The following is a 17,674-nucleotide window of genomic DNA, read 5'->3' on the forward strand; positions in this document are numbered from 1 at the left end:
GAAATCTCATTCCTTGGGGAAACACCCTGTTCATTTTCATATGTAAACATGCATTTTCTTTGCCTGTGACTGATAATTTGGGATTTCGGATGGTGGTCAGAATTGAAAAGTAGAGCTAGTGCAGTACAGCAGACACTTCTGGAAGGCTGTTTCAGGGAAATGAAGCCCGAAACTTTTCTGTTCCAGTGGTAATTCTTAAGTTAATTCTAACTCGCGTCTGTAAAAAGCGTACTCATTGATGAAAATTACATTGTTGTGAATGTTTCTAAAAGAAAGACGCCTTTTGTAAAAAGCCAATCTTTAAAGAAAGGTACAAACAAAGTGTATTTTTACTGACTGAGATTAGTGTTTTCTGACTGGGGCAGTTTGGTCCCCACAGAGGACATTTAGCGAGCTGGAGACCATTTGGGTTGTCCCAGCAGTGGGGCGTGGGGTGCTGCTGGCGTCTGCCGGGTGGAGGAGGCTGGAGACGTCTGCCCAAATGGCCTGCAGTGCAGAGGATGGCCCCACAGCCCAGAATGCTCTGGCCCAGAACGTCCATAGTGCTGAGGTGGAGAAACCCCATTTTAGGTTTTCCAGAGTGCATCTGTCCTCCTCCTTTATGTTTTCCCTAACAGAAATCATAGAAGTTTGAATTCTCTTCATCAGGGCTCATAAACTAGTATAAAGGAGAAAGTGGAAGCCAGGGTGTTGTCATACCCTTTTGTAGATACGTGCATTTGCAGCAAATGTATGCTTTTTTTTCTTAACGCATAATGTGACACAAATTCTCTTACTACACAGTTTTTTTTCCCACACTGATGGCTGCTCATCTCAGTATGGAAATACGGGTGGTGGATGCCCGCTCTGCTGGGTGTTGTGCTTTCCGTGTGGTGTCCGTGTAAGCCTCCTGCGGCCTCCTGGTGTGGGTCGTGTCACTAAGTCCATGTTAGAAATTAGACACCAACATCTTAATGAGATTAAGTGATGTGCCCAAAGTTACACAACTAGCCAGCGACAAAGTAAAGATTTGTACCCTTGGTCTCCTTGGCCCAGAACCTAAAGCTTTGTTTTGCAAAGCTCCCCGTGAAAGTTTCTCTGCGTAGAGACCTCCGCTCTGGAGTACACAGAAAGTGGCTAAAGACCCGGTCAGTAAGAGGGAGGTCCTGATACCCTAGATGAAGGCACTGCTCTCATGTCACACCCCAAGAAGTTGACATGTGTGCTGTGGTAACCAGCAGAGACAGATACAGCTGTTGATTGCCAGCCTTGAGGAAGAAGTATGTTTTGAAAGTTGCATTTTCTTTTGTAGGCTGTTACAGAAGACAAGTACGAAATACTCCAGTCTGTCGATGATGCTGCGATTGTGATAAAAAACACAAAAGAGCCTCCATTGTCCCTGACCATCCACCTGACCTCCCCTGTTGTCAGAGAAGAAATGGAGAAAGTATTAGCTGGAGGTAGGGAGGCTGAGAAAGGCCAGCAGGACTTTGGAAACTTGGTGTTCCCTCGCCAGCCAAATGTGCTATTCAGTTTTAGACTGCTTTGATAAAAGGATATCGGTGTAGCTTTGACCACCTTTACTCTGAGGTCACACCTCCCGTTCAGTTTCAGTGCTTGGGAGTTTGACAAAACGGTTGCACTAAAAGTGAGTAGCACTTTTCATAGAGGATTGCACCATTTTTATCTTAATCCTTGAATGTCATCAGTGTTAAACTTGGTTTTTCTGTCGAGCGTTCTTTGGCCTTGAAAAAGGGTGTCCCTGGTGATTTTATGGCTTTTAAATTACGGAAGACAACCAGATGGTTTCTGCATGAACATCACGATGGAGTTGTGCAAACAGCTTGTGTTGCAGCAGAACCGAGGGCTTCTTGGTTTGTCCTCTTCCATTGGCTGCTTTTATCAGCTGCCGTGATGGAAATGCAAAGAGTTGATACAGAGTTTTGGATAAAGTTTTCAACAGTTGTGTGATTTTCAAACCAAAACCTCAGAGACTTCTAATGCTTTCACCATTCAAAGGCCACCAAGGGCCCCTCACGCGTCTCTTCCATGCGGATGTTTTTTAATCACAGATCTCACACCGCAGAGTGAAGGTAACAGGCCTTATCCAAATCCCTGACACGCAACTGGCAGCAGTGACAGTGCCCCGGTTCTGCTGCAGCAGAGGCTCACACTCTGCGCCCTTGTTGCTATTTGATTACCTTTGGTTCTGATACCTGATTCCAATTATCGATTTAGGGACGCTGGACCTTTGACCAACAGGACTCTCTCTGTCAAGGGCTGGGGCTAGGGCAGTCCCGCCTGGTGGGCGGAGGTGGTCCCCTTTGCTGCAGATGCCTCAGGGGATGGCCGTTGTGGGAAGCAGAGAGGGAGTTCATTTCCACTCCCCCCACCTATTTTGGTTGTTTTTATTTTTGGGTTCTTTTTTTGGTTTTTGTTTTTTTTTGGAGGGAGGGTTGTTTCTTTTTTGTTTTTTGGTGGTTTTTTTGTTTTTTTTTTTTTTTTTTTCTTTTTGTTTTTTTTTGCTATTGAAATTTTTAGCATAGCTAATTTATTGGGAGATCATGGGGAGGAAGCAAGGTAATTGTCTATTAGAAGATAGGATCCACCTATCTGTCCCCCTCCCCCATGGGATTATTCCTTTTAGAGTAATTTCCCACTTTTGTTTTTGTTACTGTTTTTTGTTTTTGTTTTTGTTTTTTTGGAGGGGCCTCCGATTTTTATGATCTCCTCAGGGCAGAGTTAAACACACTCTAGCTTCTCCTTCCCTGGTCTAGGGTGGAGAGGACTTGAGATTCTGGGAGCCTCAGCTGCCCTTTAGGAAGCTGCCACATCCCCTTTCCACCTGACAGAAACCCCTTGGTCAAACTGTGCCTTGTCTTCTTATTCCATCCATGAATAGAAACGCTATCAGTCAACGATCCCCCGGACGTTCTGGACAGGCAGAAATGCCTTGCTGCCTTGGCGTCCCTCCGACACGCCAAGTGGTTCCAGGTTTGCATTTTGTTCTTCTATTTGTCTTTTGGTAGAGAATTCCTAAGTTTTAGCTTGGCTAACTTTCACCATAAAGTTTCGGTAACATTGAAGATCGCCGTGCCGCACTTAGTACCTGCAGGCGTGCAGTTGCTAAAGGAGCGCGCACAGACAAATTTGACACCCCCAGAGGAGGCTTGTGACTGAGTAGGTGGGCTGCTGCTGCTTTGTGCCAAGAGTAACCTTGTTCTCGTCCACCTGGTGAAGTTGCCACTGACCACGCACTTGATGGTCTTGAACGTTCACCGTTTACCCTTGACAAAGTAGCGCCTTGAGACTCGTGTTTTTCATGTTTGCCTTGTGTTGAGGGAGGTTCCTTGGTGTAAAGAGCCTGTACTTTGTTCTCTAGGCCAGAGCCAACGGGCTGAAGTCGTGTGTCATTGTCATCCGGGTCCTGAGGGACCTGTGTACCCGCGTGCCCACCTGGGGTCCCCTCAGAGGATGGGTAAGGACCTCGTAGCCGTGGCCATCTGGGGTTTGTGTGCACAGAGACTTTCTCCCATATCCCAGTAGTACGTTATGGTAACTGGGCCCGAGTGGCGCTTCGGGGTGTGGCCGAGGCACCCCTGTGCTAGCCATATATTGAGCGAGCACTTTGTGCCACACCCTGGGTGGGGGATGAGAGCTAGACCAGAACCCCCCCCTCCTGCCCCACCCCGTGGTGGGCACAGAGCTTGGCCTAAGGAGAGGGCTGGCCAGGTAGCACTTCCTGTGATATGCTCTACTCCAAGAAGAAGCATTTTTGTAGCTGCTGTTGGAAAGGGGTCAGCAAACTCTGGGGCCCATAAGCCAGTCTGGCCAGCTGCCTGTTTGTCTACAGCCCATAGTTGAGAGTGGGTTTTATATTTTTAAGTGGCTACATAATAAATACAAGCACCTACATAAAGGCCACGTCTTGGCTTCTTGGCTTCTTGGCTTCTACAGTCTGAAAGATTTAACGGTTATCTCTTTAAGGAAAAGTTACCCAGCTGGGCTCTAGTTGTCCTGTCTTTGGTTTAGCCTCAACTTGTGAACTTGGAGTGCTCTGATATCCCCCTCCCCCCTAAACACACACACAGTGACAGCTCCTCGATACAGGCCGACCACCTTCTGGACAGTGGAGTTAACTGTCCGTCTTGCCTTTCAGCCCCTCGAGCTTCTTTGTGAGAAGTCCATCGGCACAGCCAACAGACCCATGGGTGCCGGCGAGGCCCTGCGGAGAGTGCTGGAGTGCCTGGCGTCGGGCATCGTGATGCCAGGTTGGGGCCTTGTGCTTTGCAAGTTGCAGGGAAAGGACAGGGATTGAGGCCCTGAGGCCACTTCCTGGCGGGTCCCTTGACCGGGTTAGGGCAGCAGCAGCCCCGTGTCCCCCCTAGGACTGAAGCATGTGACTACCCTCTTGCACCATCATATCCAGCCCTGTGCCGGCTCCGCAGCTGTGACTCAGGGCGGATCCGGGGCAGTGGTGACCCACTCCCACGCGAGCTCCTTGCTCTGAGACACGTGGATTATTTCTCTCATGGGCTGGATGCCGAGTGGGTCACCGAGCTCAGCGTGTTTTCCAGAGCTGGGTGTGGATGGGGCGTGGGGGGTAACGCACCTGGTTCCCTCAGCCAACACAACTCTTCCGAGATGCTAAAAGATAATCCTCTGCATATCTTCCTTGTTTCCTGCCTTCAGATGGTTCTGGCATTTATGACCCTTGTGAAAAAGAAGCCACTGATGCTATTGGGCATCTAGACAGACAGCAACGGGAAGATATCACACAGAGTGCGCAGGTATAGTCATCGCCATTGCCAACGTGAGCCCTTACCCAGTCTGTAATCACTGGCTTCCAGTTCCATTACTGGGTATTTTCAGGGTAGCCACTGGACTCGTAGGCTCAGGTTGGGGATCGAAGGTGAAGGGATCGTGCCTGATACAGGGCGCCCCAATCTGGGCTGCTTCTTTCCCCTGGCGCCACACGTGCTTGTCGCCTATCCCCTCGGCCTGCTCGAGTGCTGTTTTTGGACACCGAGTTCAGCGGGGAGATGTATTTGCTGTGTGGACTGCTCCAGGGTCCTTCCCTTGCAGGCCCACCACGTGGCTCCGTGTGGCAACCAGTCCCCAGGTTGGGGTCTCCTGTATTCCTGTCGAGGGGGGTGGTCACAGGCTGGCCTTCCCCCACAGCAAGGCTGGGCCCTGACAGGCCTTCCCCTGGCTGTTGGGGGACCCCTTGCTGTTGTAGGGGAGACCCTTAGCAACCCCCTCAGCTCCCACCCCTTCCAGAAGGTATTAGCAAGCGCACACACTTTGGCGAGGAGCACAGGGCGGCTAAGTCGGGTCCTCTTCCCCTTCTCCAGCATGCTCTGCGGCTTGCCGCGTTTGGCCAGCTCCATAAAGTTCTGGGTATGGACCCTCTGCCTTCTAAGATGCCCAAGAAACCAAAGAATGAAAACCCAGTGGACTACACAGGTAAGCATGCCGTGGGGCCTGGGCCCCAGGCTGGGCGGCGGCAGCACGGACTCCTCGCAGAGCACAGGAGGGATTCTCAGCTGTTTCTCTCGTGATCTCTTCCTTCAGTTCAAATCCCCCCCAGCACCACCTATGCCATTACACCCATGAAACGCCCGATGGAGGAAGACGGGGAGGAAAAGTCTCCCAGTAAAAAGAAGAAGAAGATTCAGAAGAAAGGTACCAGCATTCACTTGTAGCCCTTAGTGTATCTTCCATCTGGCTCAGTTAAGAGTCATCCCAGAGTGACGAGATGCTCGCTTTGGCTTTAGTTTTCTCAGACGTGATCTTTTCTGAAATGACTAACCGTAACGTAGACGTAGAACGAAAAGTGGGGTGAACGTACTCGGGAACGACACAGATGAGGCCTTGGCCTGTGCAGGCGCCTGGGCCGCTGTGCCGTGCCATAGGAGGCCACCAGCAGCGGTTCCTCCTCCCCAGTTGAGCGTTGGCTAATAGTCCAGAATGATGTTGGCGTTCTCTCTCTAGAGGAGAAGGCAGAGCCGCCTCAGGCTATGAATGCTCTCATGAGACTAAACCAGCTGAAACCAGGACTGCAGTATAAGCTGGTTTCCCAGACCGGTCCAGTCCACGCCCCCATCTTTACCATGTCTGTGGAGGTAGATGGCAACTCATTCGAGGCCTCTGGACCGTCCAAAAAGACTGCCAAGCTTCATGTGGCCGTTAAGGTAAGTGTGGTGAGCAGTGTTGCGCACCGTGTGCTTGTTCTGAGGACAACAGAAGCGCTTCTGTGCATCGGGCTCCTTCAGAACCATTACACGGTCTCGAAACCCCCAGTGTGGACAGCGTGAGGCTTAGAGAGGGTGCGTGAAAATTGAGAGGAGTCGATTTTTGAATGTGTGCCAAATCATACGTGGAAGAATAGCTTTGTCGTTGTGGCTGACGGAGAGTCCCCAGATGTGGCTGGGCATCAGAGTTTCGTGCCAGAAAGGGAGCGGGATGGCTAGTGGAGAAAACACCCTCTGGATTGCCGGATGCCACCCTAGAAGCTTCTGATTCAGGATCCAGGGGGTGGGGGGAGACCTGCGTGGTTGGCCCTGGTACTAAGCCCTCCCTAACTGGGGGCCCTGCGGGTGTCCCTCCTGCAGGTGTTACAGGACATGGGCCTCCCTACCGGTGCTGAAGGCAGAGACTCCAGCAAGGGGGAGGACTCGGCCGAGGAAACGGAAGCGAAGCCGGCCGTGGTGGCCCCTCCACCTGTGGTGGAAGCCGCTTCGACCCCCAGCGCCACCTTCCCCTCAGATCCCACTGCCGAGGTGAGCACGTGGTGGGTGCCGGAGTGCCCGACAGGATGCAGCAGGCAGTTCTGTGTTCTATGAAACCAGGGTGGTTACTGGTCCTGCTCATTTTCCCCAAAAAGAGTAACTTCCAGTCCAGGAGCCTATACAGGGAGCGGGGCGTGAGCCTTTGAGCCACGACCAAGAGGGCCCTGCTGATGTTGACCCAGTGCCCAGGGCTGCAGTGGGGGCAGCCCTGGGTCAAAGTCAAGTCATTCCCCAGAAGTCGGATGCAAGTGGAGGCAGTCCCATTGCTGGGAGGCCCTCAGATGACTCCCAGAGGCCGGGGGGCAAGGGTGGTGAGAGATAGCAGGGGAGATAGCATGGAGGGCGTCTTTTCATGATTCAGGGGTGGCTGCCTTCCTATACGTGCTGGAAAGCCCTTAGCTGAGTTTTTTGGTTTTCTTTTCTGTTTTCCCTGAGAACGTAAAACAGCAGGGGCCGATCCTGACCAAGCACGGCAAGAACCCTGTTATGGAACTTAATGAGAAGAGGCGCGGCCTCAAGTACGAGCTCATCTCCGAGACTGGGGGCAGCCACGACAAGCGCTTCGTCATGGAGGTGAGCGGCCAGCTCCCCCAGGAGAGTCCCCCTGCCACAGGAGAGGGTGGCGTCGGGCCACACCGACACACGTCTGTTCTTCCCAGGTCGAGGTGGATGGACAGAAGTTTCAGGGTGCTGGCTCAAACAAAAAGGTGGCAAAAGCGTATGCTGCTCTCGCTGCACTAGAAAAGCTGTTCCCCGATGCCCCTCTCGCCCTGGAAGCCAACAAGAAGAAGAGAGCCCCCGTGCCTGTGAGAGGTGGACCGAAATTTGCTGCTAAGGTAAGCGGTGCCCCCGTGGTCTCCGGCCGGGGCACGAGCTCACCCGTGGTTGGGGTGTGAGGTGAACGTAACTGGTCTCCGTTCTTTCCCCGTGCAGCCACATAACCCTGGCTTCGGCATGGGAGGCCCCATGCATAATGAAGTGCCCCCGCCCCCCAACCTCCGAGGGCGGGGAAGAGGAGGGAACATCCGAGGTCGAGGGAGAGGGAGAGGATTTGGTGGCGCCAACCATGGAGGCTACATGAACGCCGGTAAGGACTCTCATCCCGTGTCGTCCCCACAGGCCCTGCTTGCTCCTGGGAGCGTGTGGGTCCCCTGGGATCAGGTGACCGGCAGGAGACTCTGGGAGAGGCGGGGGCAGGGCGGCCCCGCCTTCCACCCCGTAACCCTGTCTGTTCCTTTCCAGGCGCCGGATATGGCAGCTATGGGTACGGAGGCAGCTCGGCAACGGCAGGCTACAGTAAGTGTGTGTTTCTCTTTGTCTGCGGTTTGGGGGGAAGCTACAGCGGAGCTCCCACGCCGGAGTTAGGACGGGGCAGCCCACCAGCAGCAGCCGCCTTGAGATTTAAGAGCGGCTCGCACCTTTTCCCAGTGATTAGGGCAGACAGTCCTCAAGCCCCTATTCTGCAAGAGTGTAGTGTGTTCTTTAAATGTTAACACGTGTATTTGTGTGACTTGAAAATTTCTTAAAAGTCAGAATTTTAAATTTCTCTGCTTTAAGCCATGCGAAACACCAGTCCTGTGATTATGCTTTTCCTGACAGTGCACAGCTCTTGTCTTGAGAAGGAGCCTTCACTGGGGGGTTACAGGAGCAGAGAAATCTAAAACATGAATTTCAAATGTGGCGCTCTGTGCCATTTTTCAAAAGAATTCTAATTTTTTTTCTCTGCTCTGTCTCCCCCTTTTGTAGGTGACTTTTTCACAGACTGCTACGGCTATCATGATTTTGGGTCTTCCTAGAGCATCTAAAAGTATTGCACACAAAATCAACTTTTTACTCCAATTTTCTCGAACTCCAAAACCCAAAGTGTCCGTGCTGTGCCCCTGTGCTTCACTGGGTTTCTCAACCGTGGCTTGTCACCGCAGCTTGTCTGAAACTCTTAGCCTGCAGAATTTAAGACAATGGCAGTTTTTATCGTGATTTGCCTTTGAACTTGGTCATATTGAAGTTCACAATAAGTGGAAAACAATTTTCAGAGAATGCATTTTTGTGCAGAATTGCACAGAATTCTAGAGCCAGCGTTGGTCAGCATCAAGGCAAAAGCCCACCTTTGCTTTTTATGGAAAGCATTACTTTATTTAAGAGACAGATAATAATGCATTTTAATCTACCTTTGTCTTAATTTACAGCAGGTTTTGTATGAATTTTTAACATTTTAACAAATTCCCAAATCTGGTTGATGCCTTTGACAGTAATGAAAACGATTTTATCACATCTGAATCCAGAGCAACTGGCTTTTTTTTTTTTTTTTTTTTTTTAATCTTGTAAAACGTGGGGAACATCGGGAATTGTACATTGTGCTAAGTTAACCTCTCCCGCCTTTTGTAAATGCTCTGGTGGGTTCTTGTTTGGGAATGCGGTATTTCGTGGCTGGTTTAGTTAGAGGTGAACTCTCAAAGGTATCAAAACTGTGCTTCCATTATTAGTGCAGGAAACAGACAGGCTCTGAGGGAGAGAGAACGTGGAATTTTGCAAGTCCTAATCACAGCTGCAAATGCATGGGATTCTAGAGTTTGTTTTTTGTTTTGTTTTAACGGGGCTTTAAAAAGAATTAAGCAGAAAGACTTAATACGTAGCCCAATTCTCCAGTGAAGAACCGGCCTCAGCGGGACCTGTGCTGCTGGGTGTGCAGCCATGGTGGATTCCAGAAGGTCTGGAATCTTCTGCCCTCTCACCTTAGGGTGCAGGCTGGAGTTTCTGACTTCTCCCTGTGTGCAGAGGCACACGGAGGCAGTGGGATTCTTTGCTGAGACCCCCATTTCCTAGTGGAAGTCCTTCTTGGAAAGGGCATGGTTGGGCTCTGGTCAGCAGGCCTTTGCCGCAAAGCCTGTCTTTGAGTTGACTTGCAAGATTTTGCGTTTCTTCGGCAAAAACTGGTCAAAATGGTTACTATACAATTTGTTCCCAGAGGTTTGAAACATTCAGTGAAACTTTTTAAAACTTTGCATGATGTATTTTTTTTTTTTTAGAAAGTTATTGTTTGAGAATAATGTCTTTTTATACCAGGAAATAGTTATCCTGAAATGACGTTGAAAACTACTCCCCCCCCCCCCCTTTTTTTTTTTTTTTTTAATCAATACATGTTAAAGTAACAAGTCCTCAGTACTTGGCGTCTTCATTCATTCCTGTGCTTGAGGAGGGACGAGGCGGTGTTCAGTTTAGGCTCTGGGGCAGCCGAGGTGGCGGGGTTCTGAGAGGGGGTCTGAAGAGGACCTCCTGTCCTCCAGCCTCCTGGCCAGGCCTCCGCATGTTTGTTCCCTTGCATCGTGGGCCATGTCCTTCTTGGTGTTTTGGCTTTGTGATGGGGGCGGGTGGAGGGGTGGAGGAGGCCGCCTGAAGAAAATAAACTGATGTCACAGGTCAGTTTTATCCAAATTCTTGTTCAAACAATCCAAGACATGGGAGTGTGGGGTGCACATCTCCAGTGGGTGGAAGGCACGTGATGACTCCCAAATTAGAACTCTACCCAAAAGGTGGGGAACCCTTGATGTTAAGTGGGAAGGAAGGCTAGGCTGTGTGGGAGTGTCCCTCCCCCTCCCTCTCACCCTGGGCACGGTGCGGGGTGGAGGGGCACCAGGCTGTCTGTAGATGGGCAGCACCGACCAGCAAAGGCGTGCCCACAGGCACCCCTGCCCCGAGAGCCAGGAGCTCCGCTGCCCCCACGTGAGCGCTGGGGATTGCCCTGCTGGGCTCGAGAGCCACCCACACGCCCCGGCCTCCCCTTCCTCCCACCGCACTTTAGCCCACCCATCCCCCATCGGCCCACCTGAGTGTCTGGTGGGGGTGGGGTGTGGACATACCTGTCTCGTGGGATCTACACCTGGTGACCAAAGGAGAGTCTTACTGTGACATTCTCAGCTTCAGGGTCTGAGAATGTGGCGGCCTCCCTGCACGCTTGTCAATCCTGCTCGGTCCGCCTGCCCCCGGCAGCTGTGCTGGGAACAAGGAGGGGCCCTCTGGGGGGGCCGTCTGAGGCTGTAGCTTGAGGCCCAGCCTGGATGTTCTGATCCTGACTTTTTAGCCAGTCTCCTTTCCCCCACGTTTGCACGAGTCACACCAGAGAGACGCCCCAGGTCATTTGGCCAAGTCTCCGTTTGTTCCTCCAACAACCATGTCAAGACTAGTTGTTCCAGGAATGAAACAAGGTTTAGGGGCCTCGTTAAATGTCTGGGGGTCACCCAGGCCTGTGACTGCAGAGCCTCTTCCCAGCACAGCGGGGGGGAGGTGGGGGTGGCCGGCTGCTTCTCTGGGGCTTTGCTTTTTTCCCTGTCACCGTTGGGGACATCTGGGTAACAGTCGTGAATGTCATCTCGCGCTCGGATCTCATCTCATTGTAATGTTGACATCCGCTGCAAAAGCTGCTGTTGGCGTGCTGTCCTGCCGCTGCTTGGCAAAGATCCATTGTTGTCATCAGCTGATGGGTGAGTGGAGCTGAAGGCTGGACCAGTCCAAACCAGGCTGCTTTAAGGACCGGAGCCACTGCTCCTCGCCCTCCCACCTCCATTCCTCTGCCCTGGCCTGGGCAGTGGGCTTGCGGGTCAGCCTTCAGGACCCACAGCCACGACCTTCCCTGTCTTTCCCCTCCCCCGGCTCCCCCATCCTATGCCTGACCCGCTGCCTTCCTGTTTAGGTCAGTTCTACAGCAACGGAGGGCATTCTGGGAATGCCGGTGGTGGCGGCGGCGGGGGCGGTGGTGGCTCCTCTGGCTACGGCTCCTACTACCAAGGCGACAACTACAACTCACCAGTGCCCCCGAAACACGCTGGGAAGAAGCAGCCCCACGGGGGCCAGCAGAAGCCCTCGTACGGCTCAGGCTACCAGTCCCACCAAGGCCAGCAGCAGTCCTACAACCAGGGCCAGTACAGCAACTACGGCCCCCCACAGGGAAAGCAGAAGGGCTATAATCATGGACAAGGCAACTACTCCTCCTACTCAAACTCCTACAGCTCCCCCGGGGGCGGGGGCGGATCAGACTACAGCTACGAGAGCAAATTCAGTGAGTTGGCTTCCAGGGCCCCGAGGCCTGGCCAGAGTCCAGGCCAGCAGCGCATCCCGTGGAGTGGCGGAAGCTCAGCATTGCCCTGACCTCTTGCCGAGGGACTGGAAGGAAGCCGGGCGGTGCTGGCTGTTGGGTGGGCTGTAGGGAAACCCTGGAGGCAGGGTTCCCTTGGCCCAGATCCGTGCCTTTCCCTTCCCATCCATCTCCTCCTCCGAAGGCAGGCCTAGCGGAGGCTCCTATGCCAAGGAGGCCGGTGGGTTGAGGCTGGGGCACAAGGGTGGAGTCTGAGTCTGGGCCGGCTGCCGTGAAGTGACCTCCAGGGCTCAGGCGACAGTGTTGTATCAGGCCCCTGAGGGCGCGTGAGCTACTTCTCCACTCCACCTCTCCCTCCACCTCTCCCTCCACCTCATGCACAAGCCCAGCAGGCTGCAGCTGCGCTGGCAGCAGAGTAAGAAAGCGTAGATGTGCACTTGTTTCCTGTGAAGGGACGTTGGTCAGCGAGAAGGCCAGGGACCTTAAATGTGTATCTTGAGAGAGCGAGAGAGTGCGCAAGCGGGAGAGGTGCAGAGTGAGAATCCCAAGCAGCCTCCATACTGTTAGCGTAGAGCTCCACGTGGGGCTTGATCTCATGAACCATGAGATCATGACCTGAGTTGAAATCAAGAGTGGGATGCTTAACTGAGTGAGCCTCCCAGGCACCCCCCCAGGGTGGGGCAGGGACTTTAAAGAAGCTGTTCTGCGTGTGGGCGGAGGGCACTGGGTGCCTGGTGACAGGTGGGTGGGAGGAGAAGCTGCTGTGTGCTTCCCGAGGTGGGGGGAAGCTTGGGTTGGAGGAGTGGGTGGGAAGACAGCGTGGAACAGGGCCTCAGAACTTGGTGACCGGGCCGCCCCAGAGCACGGGGACCTTGCGGTGCTCCGGCCAGCCCGTAGCACTCCTCAGTTGAACTGACATGTGCCAGATTTAAGCAGCCAGGACGAGGGGGATATGCAAAGGCCCGTGGTCTCGGCCTGGGGCCTGCCCCTTCCGGGGCCACAAGGATCCCAGGCCACCCCAGCTGTGTCTTCACCGAGGCCCCTTAACTACACTGTCTTCTCTCCCCCAGACTACAGTGGTAGTGGAGGCCGGAGCGGCGCGAACAGCTACGGCTCAGGCGGGTCGTCCTACAACCCAGGGTCACACGGGGGCTACGGCGGAGGTTCTGGGGGCGGCTCCTCATACCAAGGCAAACAAGGTGGGCCTGGATCGGCAGGTGGCACAGCACGGCTCGGGAGGGGTCCGGCGGTGAGGGGTATCGTACGCCCGGCGTGGGCAGGCGGGCACCGTAGGCAGGGCTGCAGCGGCACGTGTCATCTGGCTTCCATGTGGGGTGGGGACGGGGACAAGGAGACGGAGACGTGGGCACATGGCTGCGGGCACACCTCCAGCTTCTCGGCTTTTCAGAAGCAGACATACAGATGCTGCCCCGCTCTTAAGATGCCGGCACCTATGTGGAAAAACGCTGACAGGGCTGAGGCCCAGTCTGGCGTGTGTCCTCCAGCCAGGGGCTTTGGGCTCGGCCTTGTGTTCAGGCAGCCTCCAGATACAGCTCCCACTGCTGCTGTCCATACGGGCCCACCCGCACCCCTGACAAACCGGGGTCCGTGGGTCCACGGGTCCACATCACAGGGTGGTAGTGACGACCAGACCAGACAGTGCAGGAAAGGCAGTGCCTGCACCACCCCCCCCCGCGCCCCCCCGGGCCCCCCCCCCCCCGCCCCGCCCGTGGCCTCACCCGCGGACACCACGTGGGCCCACGTGGCTCGGGTGTTTGTTGGCTGTGGTCTGGAGCTCTGACTGCGGGGCAAGCCCCGCGCCCCTTGGCTCTAACCCGCCCCTCTCTTCCCTAGGAGGCTACTCGTCGCAGTCCAACTACAACTCCCCCGGGTCCGGCCAGAATTATAGCGGCCCTCCCAGCTCCTACCAGTCCTCACAGGGCGGCTACGGCAGAAACGCAGACCACAGCATGAACTACCAGTATAGATAAAGCCCCCCGAGGGGTGAAGATTTGTACCTCCTGCACTTCCCCCTCGTCGTAAGATTCAGTTTTATGCATCACAGTTAACATGTCAGCTGGCCCCTCCAGGCCCCCTCGCCCCAACCTGTCCACATTGCTGTGTTGTGCGGTGCAGCTGGTCACTCCCGTGACCCGTCCTGTGACCCTTATTTAGCTGTGTTTGGGACTTCAGTGTCTTCGATGGTTTGTTAGTTGCCATTACAACTTTGTCTGAGTAGAGTTTGAGTTCTTACAGTTAAGTATCCCTCTGTCTATTTACAATTGGTGTTAGCGTTAACTCAGTTTGTCTTTAAATAGCTCCAGAAGGGATACATCATCTGTTAATGCTTTTGTGAAGTGAGTTAAACGAGCTTTCTGTATTTTAATGCTTTAGTGTTTCAGTTTTATAAGTGAAGATTTTATTTTAAAAACCAGTGGGAAAGAGTGGGGTTTTTTTTGTATGTCTGGATCATTCAGGCAGTACATCTGAATTAAGCTGAATGTAGACAAATAAAAGAAAAAGAAAACTCTGCGCCCGTCGTAGGCCTGGGTGTCTGACCCACCAGCAGTGTGATGGGCAGGTTCCCCCACTGTTCCCAGCATGGGAATGCGGGGCGGGGGTGGCAGGACAGCCCCTCGTCACCCAAGGGTCCAGTTCCAGGCTTCTCGATGCCTTCACTCCAAGGTTGGCCAGGGCCAGCAAGCCGGTAACACGGGATCTTGTTTTGTCAGTGTCCCGGGGGGCTCCAGGTGGTCTGCAGAGTGGCCTACGCTCCTGTTAGGGGTTTGCTCCCACAAGTCAGCATGCTTGCTTTCTTGCCCCGTGAATTCTGGCGTAGCTTTAAGTACAGTTTCATGTCACTGTGGAGTGGAACCTACGTAGGTTTGGTACGTGTAACCCAACTTGCAAAAGGCCAGTTGAATCTGGCTAAAGCACCCCAAGATCTGGGAAGCCCAGCCTGGAACCTTCTCTGTCTGGATGGTGTGGTTTTGTGTCCCCAACAGCTGCAGCCTCGTGGTGCTGCCCCCGGCCCAGAGGTTCCGAGTGTGCAGGCGGGGTTCTTTCTAGCCGCCCAGCCCTGTTCTAACAGGTTTCCCTGGAGTGGTGCGTCTCAATCACAGGCAGTTTTGCATTGGGGGACGTTTGTCACCTAGTGGGCGGGGGCCAAGGATGCTACTGACCGCTCTGCTTAAGTGTCAGCCACGTGGAGGTGGAGAGACCTGCCCTGAGAGCAGCCCTTCCCCACTCTGGCCCTGCCCCAGGGGGTGGGCGGGGGCGGCGCTGTCCTTGCCTTTGCCCAGGCTTCGACTCTGTCTGGGAAGAGCCTCTCCAGTGAGTCTGGGCTGCACGTCTGCAGGGACCCTTCTCCTCTTCCCATCTCTCTGCTATCCCTCAGACCAGGCATCGTTCGAATTCTGAACGGCAGGCAGTCCTTGGCCTCCTGTGCTTGATGAACCATAGCCTTGGGGAGAAGAGCAAACCATTCTCGATTCAGAACTCCTCAGCTGAGGCAGAAAATCCAGTGTGCCTTTAAAGGATGAAGATTCGCCTTGGAGAGGTGGAAGAAAGGTGTTCTGCACTTAAAAAGAAAAAAAAATATGGGAAGGATTTGGCCTTCTGCTGGAGCAGAGGAGGACCCAGATACCAGTGGGGAGACGGGGGGATGGTGTGATGCCCACCCAAGAGGCAGTCCACAGTGCAAGCACCAGGGTGGCCTGCAGTACACTGGATGTGTGTGTGTGCATGTGCACTAATAGAGATGAGAGACCGGCCTTAGGGATGGGTCCCAACCCAGACTTCGATGGGATATGATACGTCCATGACCCATCTCTCCTGGACACGTCCAGGGGCTGGGAAAAGGAGATCATTGGGACCCTGTGTGGAAATGAGAAGATCCAGGCTGTGGGTGGGGCCTGCACCACTCCGGAACCCACGGGGAAGAACGTCCCCCCGCCCCACCTCCCGAGGCCTTCAAGCTATGGGCCTGTATTCTCAGCTCAGGTTTCCTCACCATCAGTTTCCCAAGCAGTGACCACCACCGCGTTGAAGTTTCTGAATGTAGACCCTTCACAAGGGCAAGAATCTCAAAGGCATTGGAGAAAACTCCCAGGCCACCTTGATGTGGAGACCTCAGGGAGCTGTTACTTGGTGCCATGTTCTTGTGAAAAACGGCAGATCTCCAGGTTGCTGGTCGCTGAGGGATGCTGGTCTGAGTCCCTGGGCCTGGCCTGAGTGCTCCCAAAGCCAGGACAAGTGTTACTGACCTGAGAGACTTTCGTTGCCAAGAAGAAAGCAGTATCTGAGAAGCAGGATCTTTCCTTGTTTCATCTAGTTTCTGGTGACTTCTGGGCATTCCTTGGCTTGTGACTGCATGCCTCCAGTCTCTGCCTCCACCTTCACACGACCTCCCTGAGAGCCGCTTATGTCTCAGATCTCCTTCTTACAAGGACACCAATCCTTGGATTTCAGGTCTACCCTAATCGTGGGTGAGCACATCCCAAGATCCTTCACATTCATAGGTATTGGCACTTAGGAGTTGGATGTATGTTTTTGGGAGAACAGTATTCAACAGCCTGCAAGAGCGTTGGGTGAAGACTTCATCCCATGCTGCTAGAACAGCCCTGGGAGTTTGTTGACCACGGCCAGGATCGCCACGGTCAGCATGGCCAGTGCCTGTCCCGAAGCGACAGCTCATGAGCACACGTGCCTTGGCATCCCAACTGCTTGGGGACTTCATTGGTGCTAATGGCACTGTGGTGTAGCCGACCAGGAACAGTATCTCAGCCCTCAGGACTGCCACCCCAGGGAGCTGGGTTCAGGAAGGTGTGGCTGACACCATGAGCATGGAGAAGACCTGGGTGCTGGCCTGTCACCCATTCAAAGCTGATCGAATCCTTTCTAGCCTGCTGCCCTCCAAGCCCAGGAAGCCAGCCTGGAGGAGGTTCTCAGATGCTTCTCTGGGTCCTCCTCAGCCAGGGACACGGTAGGCAACAGAGAGATGCTTCGGTCTGCATGCTGCCAGAGAGGATGGTGACACGCGTCTTTCAGTCACCAGTGGAGATCACCAGGAGCATCAGCAGGAAGAGCCAGTGGGCCCACAAGCTTAGCAAGTTGATCAGGATAGGGTTATTTGGTGGATAGACCGTGAGTGTCAGGGACCTGGGACTGGACACCACCCCAGAGGGCTCAGGGTGCTTTTGGAGGGAGGAAAGGAGAAAGACCTCTACTGAGGGAACAGCTGGCCGTGTGTGGTGGGCTGAGGTGACGTCACAGGGGCAGAGCTTTGCAGGGATTTTCAGATGATCCCACGGGGAGGTGTGGGGTGGTTGAGACCTAGGACCAAAGGGGCCCTCTAAGCAGTAGTGGGGCACATCCAGTATTTCCACCTTTCTGCATTGAGCAGAATCACTAGGGTCCTGGTTGTCCCTCTGGAGTGGGGTCCAGTCTCACCTGGAAGTCAACACCCAGCTGTCTCCACTCTGGCAGGGAAACATGCACTGTTCCTCTGACCACTGACCATTCTTGAGTGGTCAGCATGGCCTGTTCCGCCCCTAGGGACTGGCCTGGTCCAGCTGGGCTCAGCCTCAGGACTCAGTCAGTCTCCAGGTGTGAGCCCGCCCCACACTGTCTGTGCCCTTTGCAGGCCTCTCCTGAGACTTCTGGACACAATCTTGGGCCACCCACCAGCAAGCCTTGGCCTGGATGCTCATTCTAACCCATCCCAGAATAAACGGAAACTTCATGTGTTCATTGTTGCATTCACTGCACATGTATTTATTGGGTATTGCTTATGTATGGGTCCGGTAATAGGTGC

The 17,674-nt window shown here is 53.9% G+C and overlaps 1 protein-coding gene across 4 annotated transcripts in view; it reads left to right on the forward strand.

The window, feature by feature from the left end:
• Nucleotides 1–17,610, forward strand: part of ILF3 (interleukin enhancer binding factor 3) — a 32,016-nt gene extending 14,406 nt beyond the window's left edge. The window contains exons 5-20 of one of the 4 annotated variants that reach the window (XM_040449895.1): nucleotides 1,292–1,439; nucleotides 2,882–2,973; nucleotides 3,362–3,457; nucleotides 4,139–4,250; nucleotides 4,672–4,769; nucleotides 5,334–5,445; nucleotides 5,554–5,664; nucleotides 5,974–6,173; nucleotides 6,594–6,761; nucleotides 7,206–7,343; nucleotides 7,430–7,606; nucleotides 7,704–7,857; nucleotides 8,013–8,066; nucleotides 11,458–11,823; nucleotides 12,930–13,058; nucleotides 13,714–17,610. In XM_040449895.1, coding sequence (XP_040305829.1) covers nucleotides 1,292–1,439; nucleotides 2,882–2,973; nucleotides 3,362–3,457; nucleotides 4,139–4,250; nucleotides 4,672–4,769; nucleotides 5,334–5,445; nucleotides 5,554–5,664; nucleotides 5,974–6,173; nucleotides 6,594–6,761; nucleotides 7,206–7,343; nucleotides 7,430–7,606; nucleotides 7,704–7,857; nucleotides 8,013–8,066; nucleotides 11,458–11,823; nucleotides 12,930–13,058; nucleotides 13,714–13,850 — 2,292 coding nt within the window. In that variant the 3' untranslated portion in view covers nucleotides 13,851–17,610. Of the gene's footprint in view, nucleotides 1–1,291; nucleotides 1,440–2,881; nucleotides 2,974–3,361; nucleotides 3,458–4,138; nucleotides 4,251–4,671; nucleotides 4,770–5,333; nucleotides 5,446–5,553; nucleotides 5,665–5,973; nucleotides 6,174–6,593; nucleotides 6,762–7,205; nucleotides 7,344–7,429; nucleotides 7,607–7,703; nucleotides 7,858–8,012; nucleotides 8,067–8,516; nucleotides 9,933–11,457; nucleotides 11,824–12,929; nucleotides 13,059–13,713 lie in introns of those variants that run through there. The other 3 variants (XM_040449896.1, XM_040449897.1, XM_040449898.1) reach the window with 3 other exon arrangements.
• Nucleotides 17,611–17,674: the final 64 nt, after the last annotated feature.

The sequence above is a fragment of the Herpailurus yagouaroundi genome, unplaced genomic scaffold (genome assembly GCF_014898765.1).
Source record: "Herpailurus yagouaroundi ecotype Mexico unplaced genomic scaffold, PumYag 200, whole genome shotgun sequence".
Lineage (NCBI taxonomy): Eukaryota > Metazoa > Chordata > Mammalia > Carnivora > Felidae > Herpailurus > Herpailurus yagouaroundi.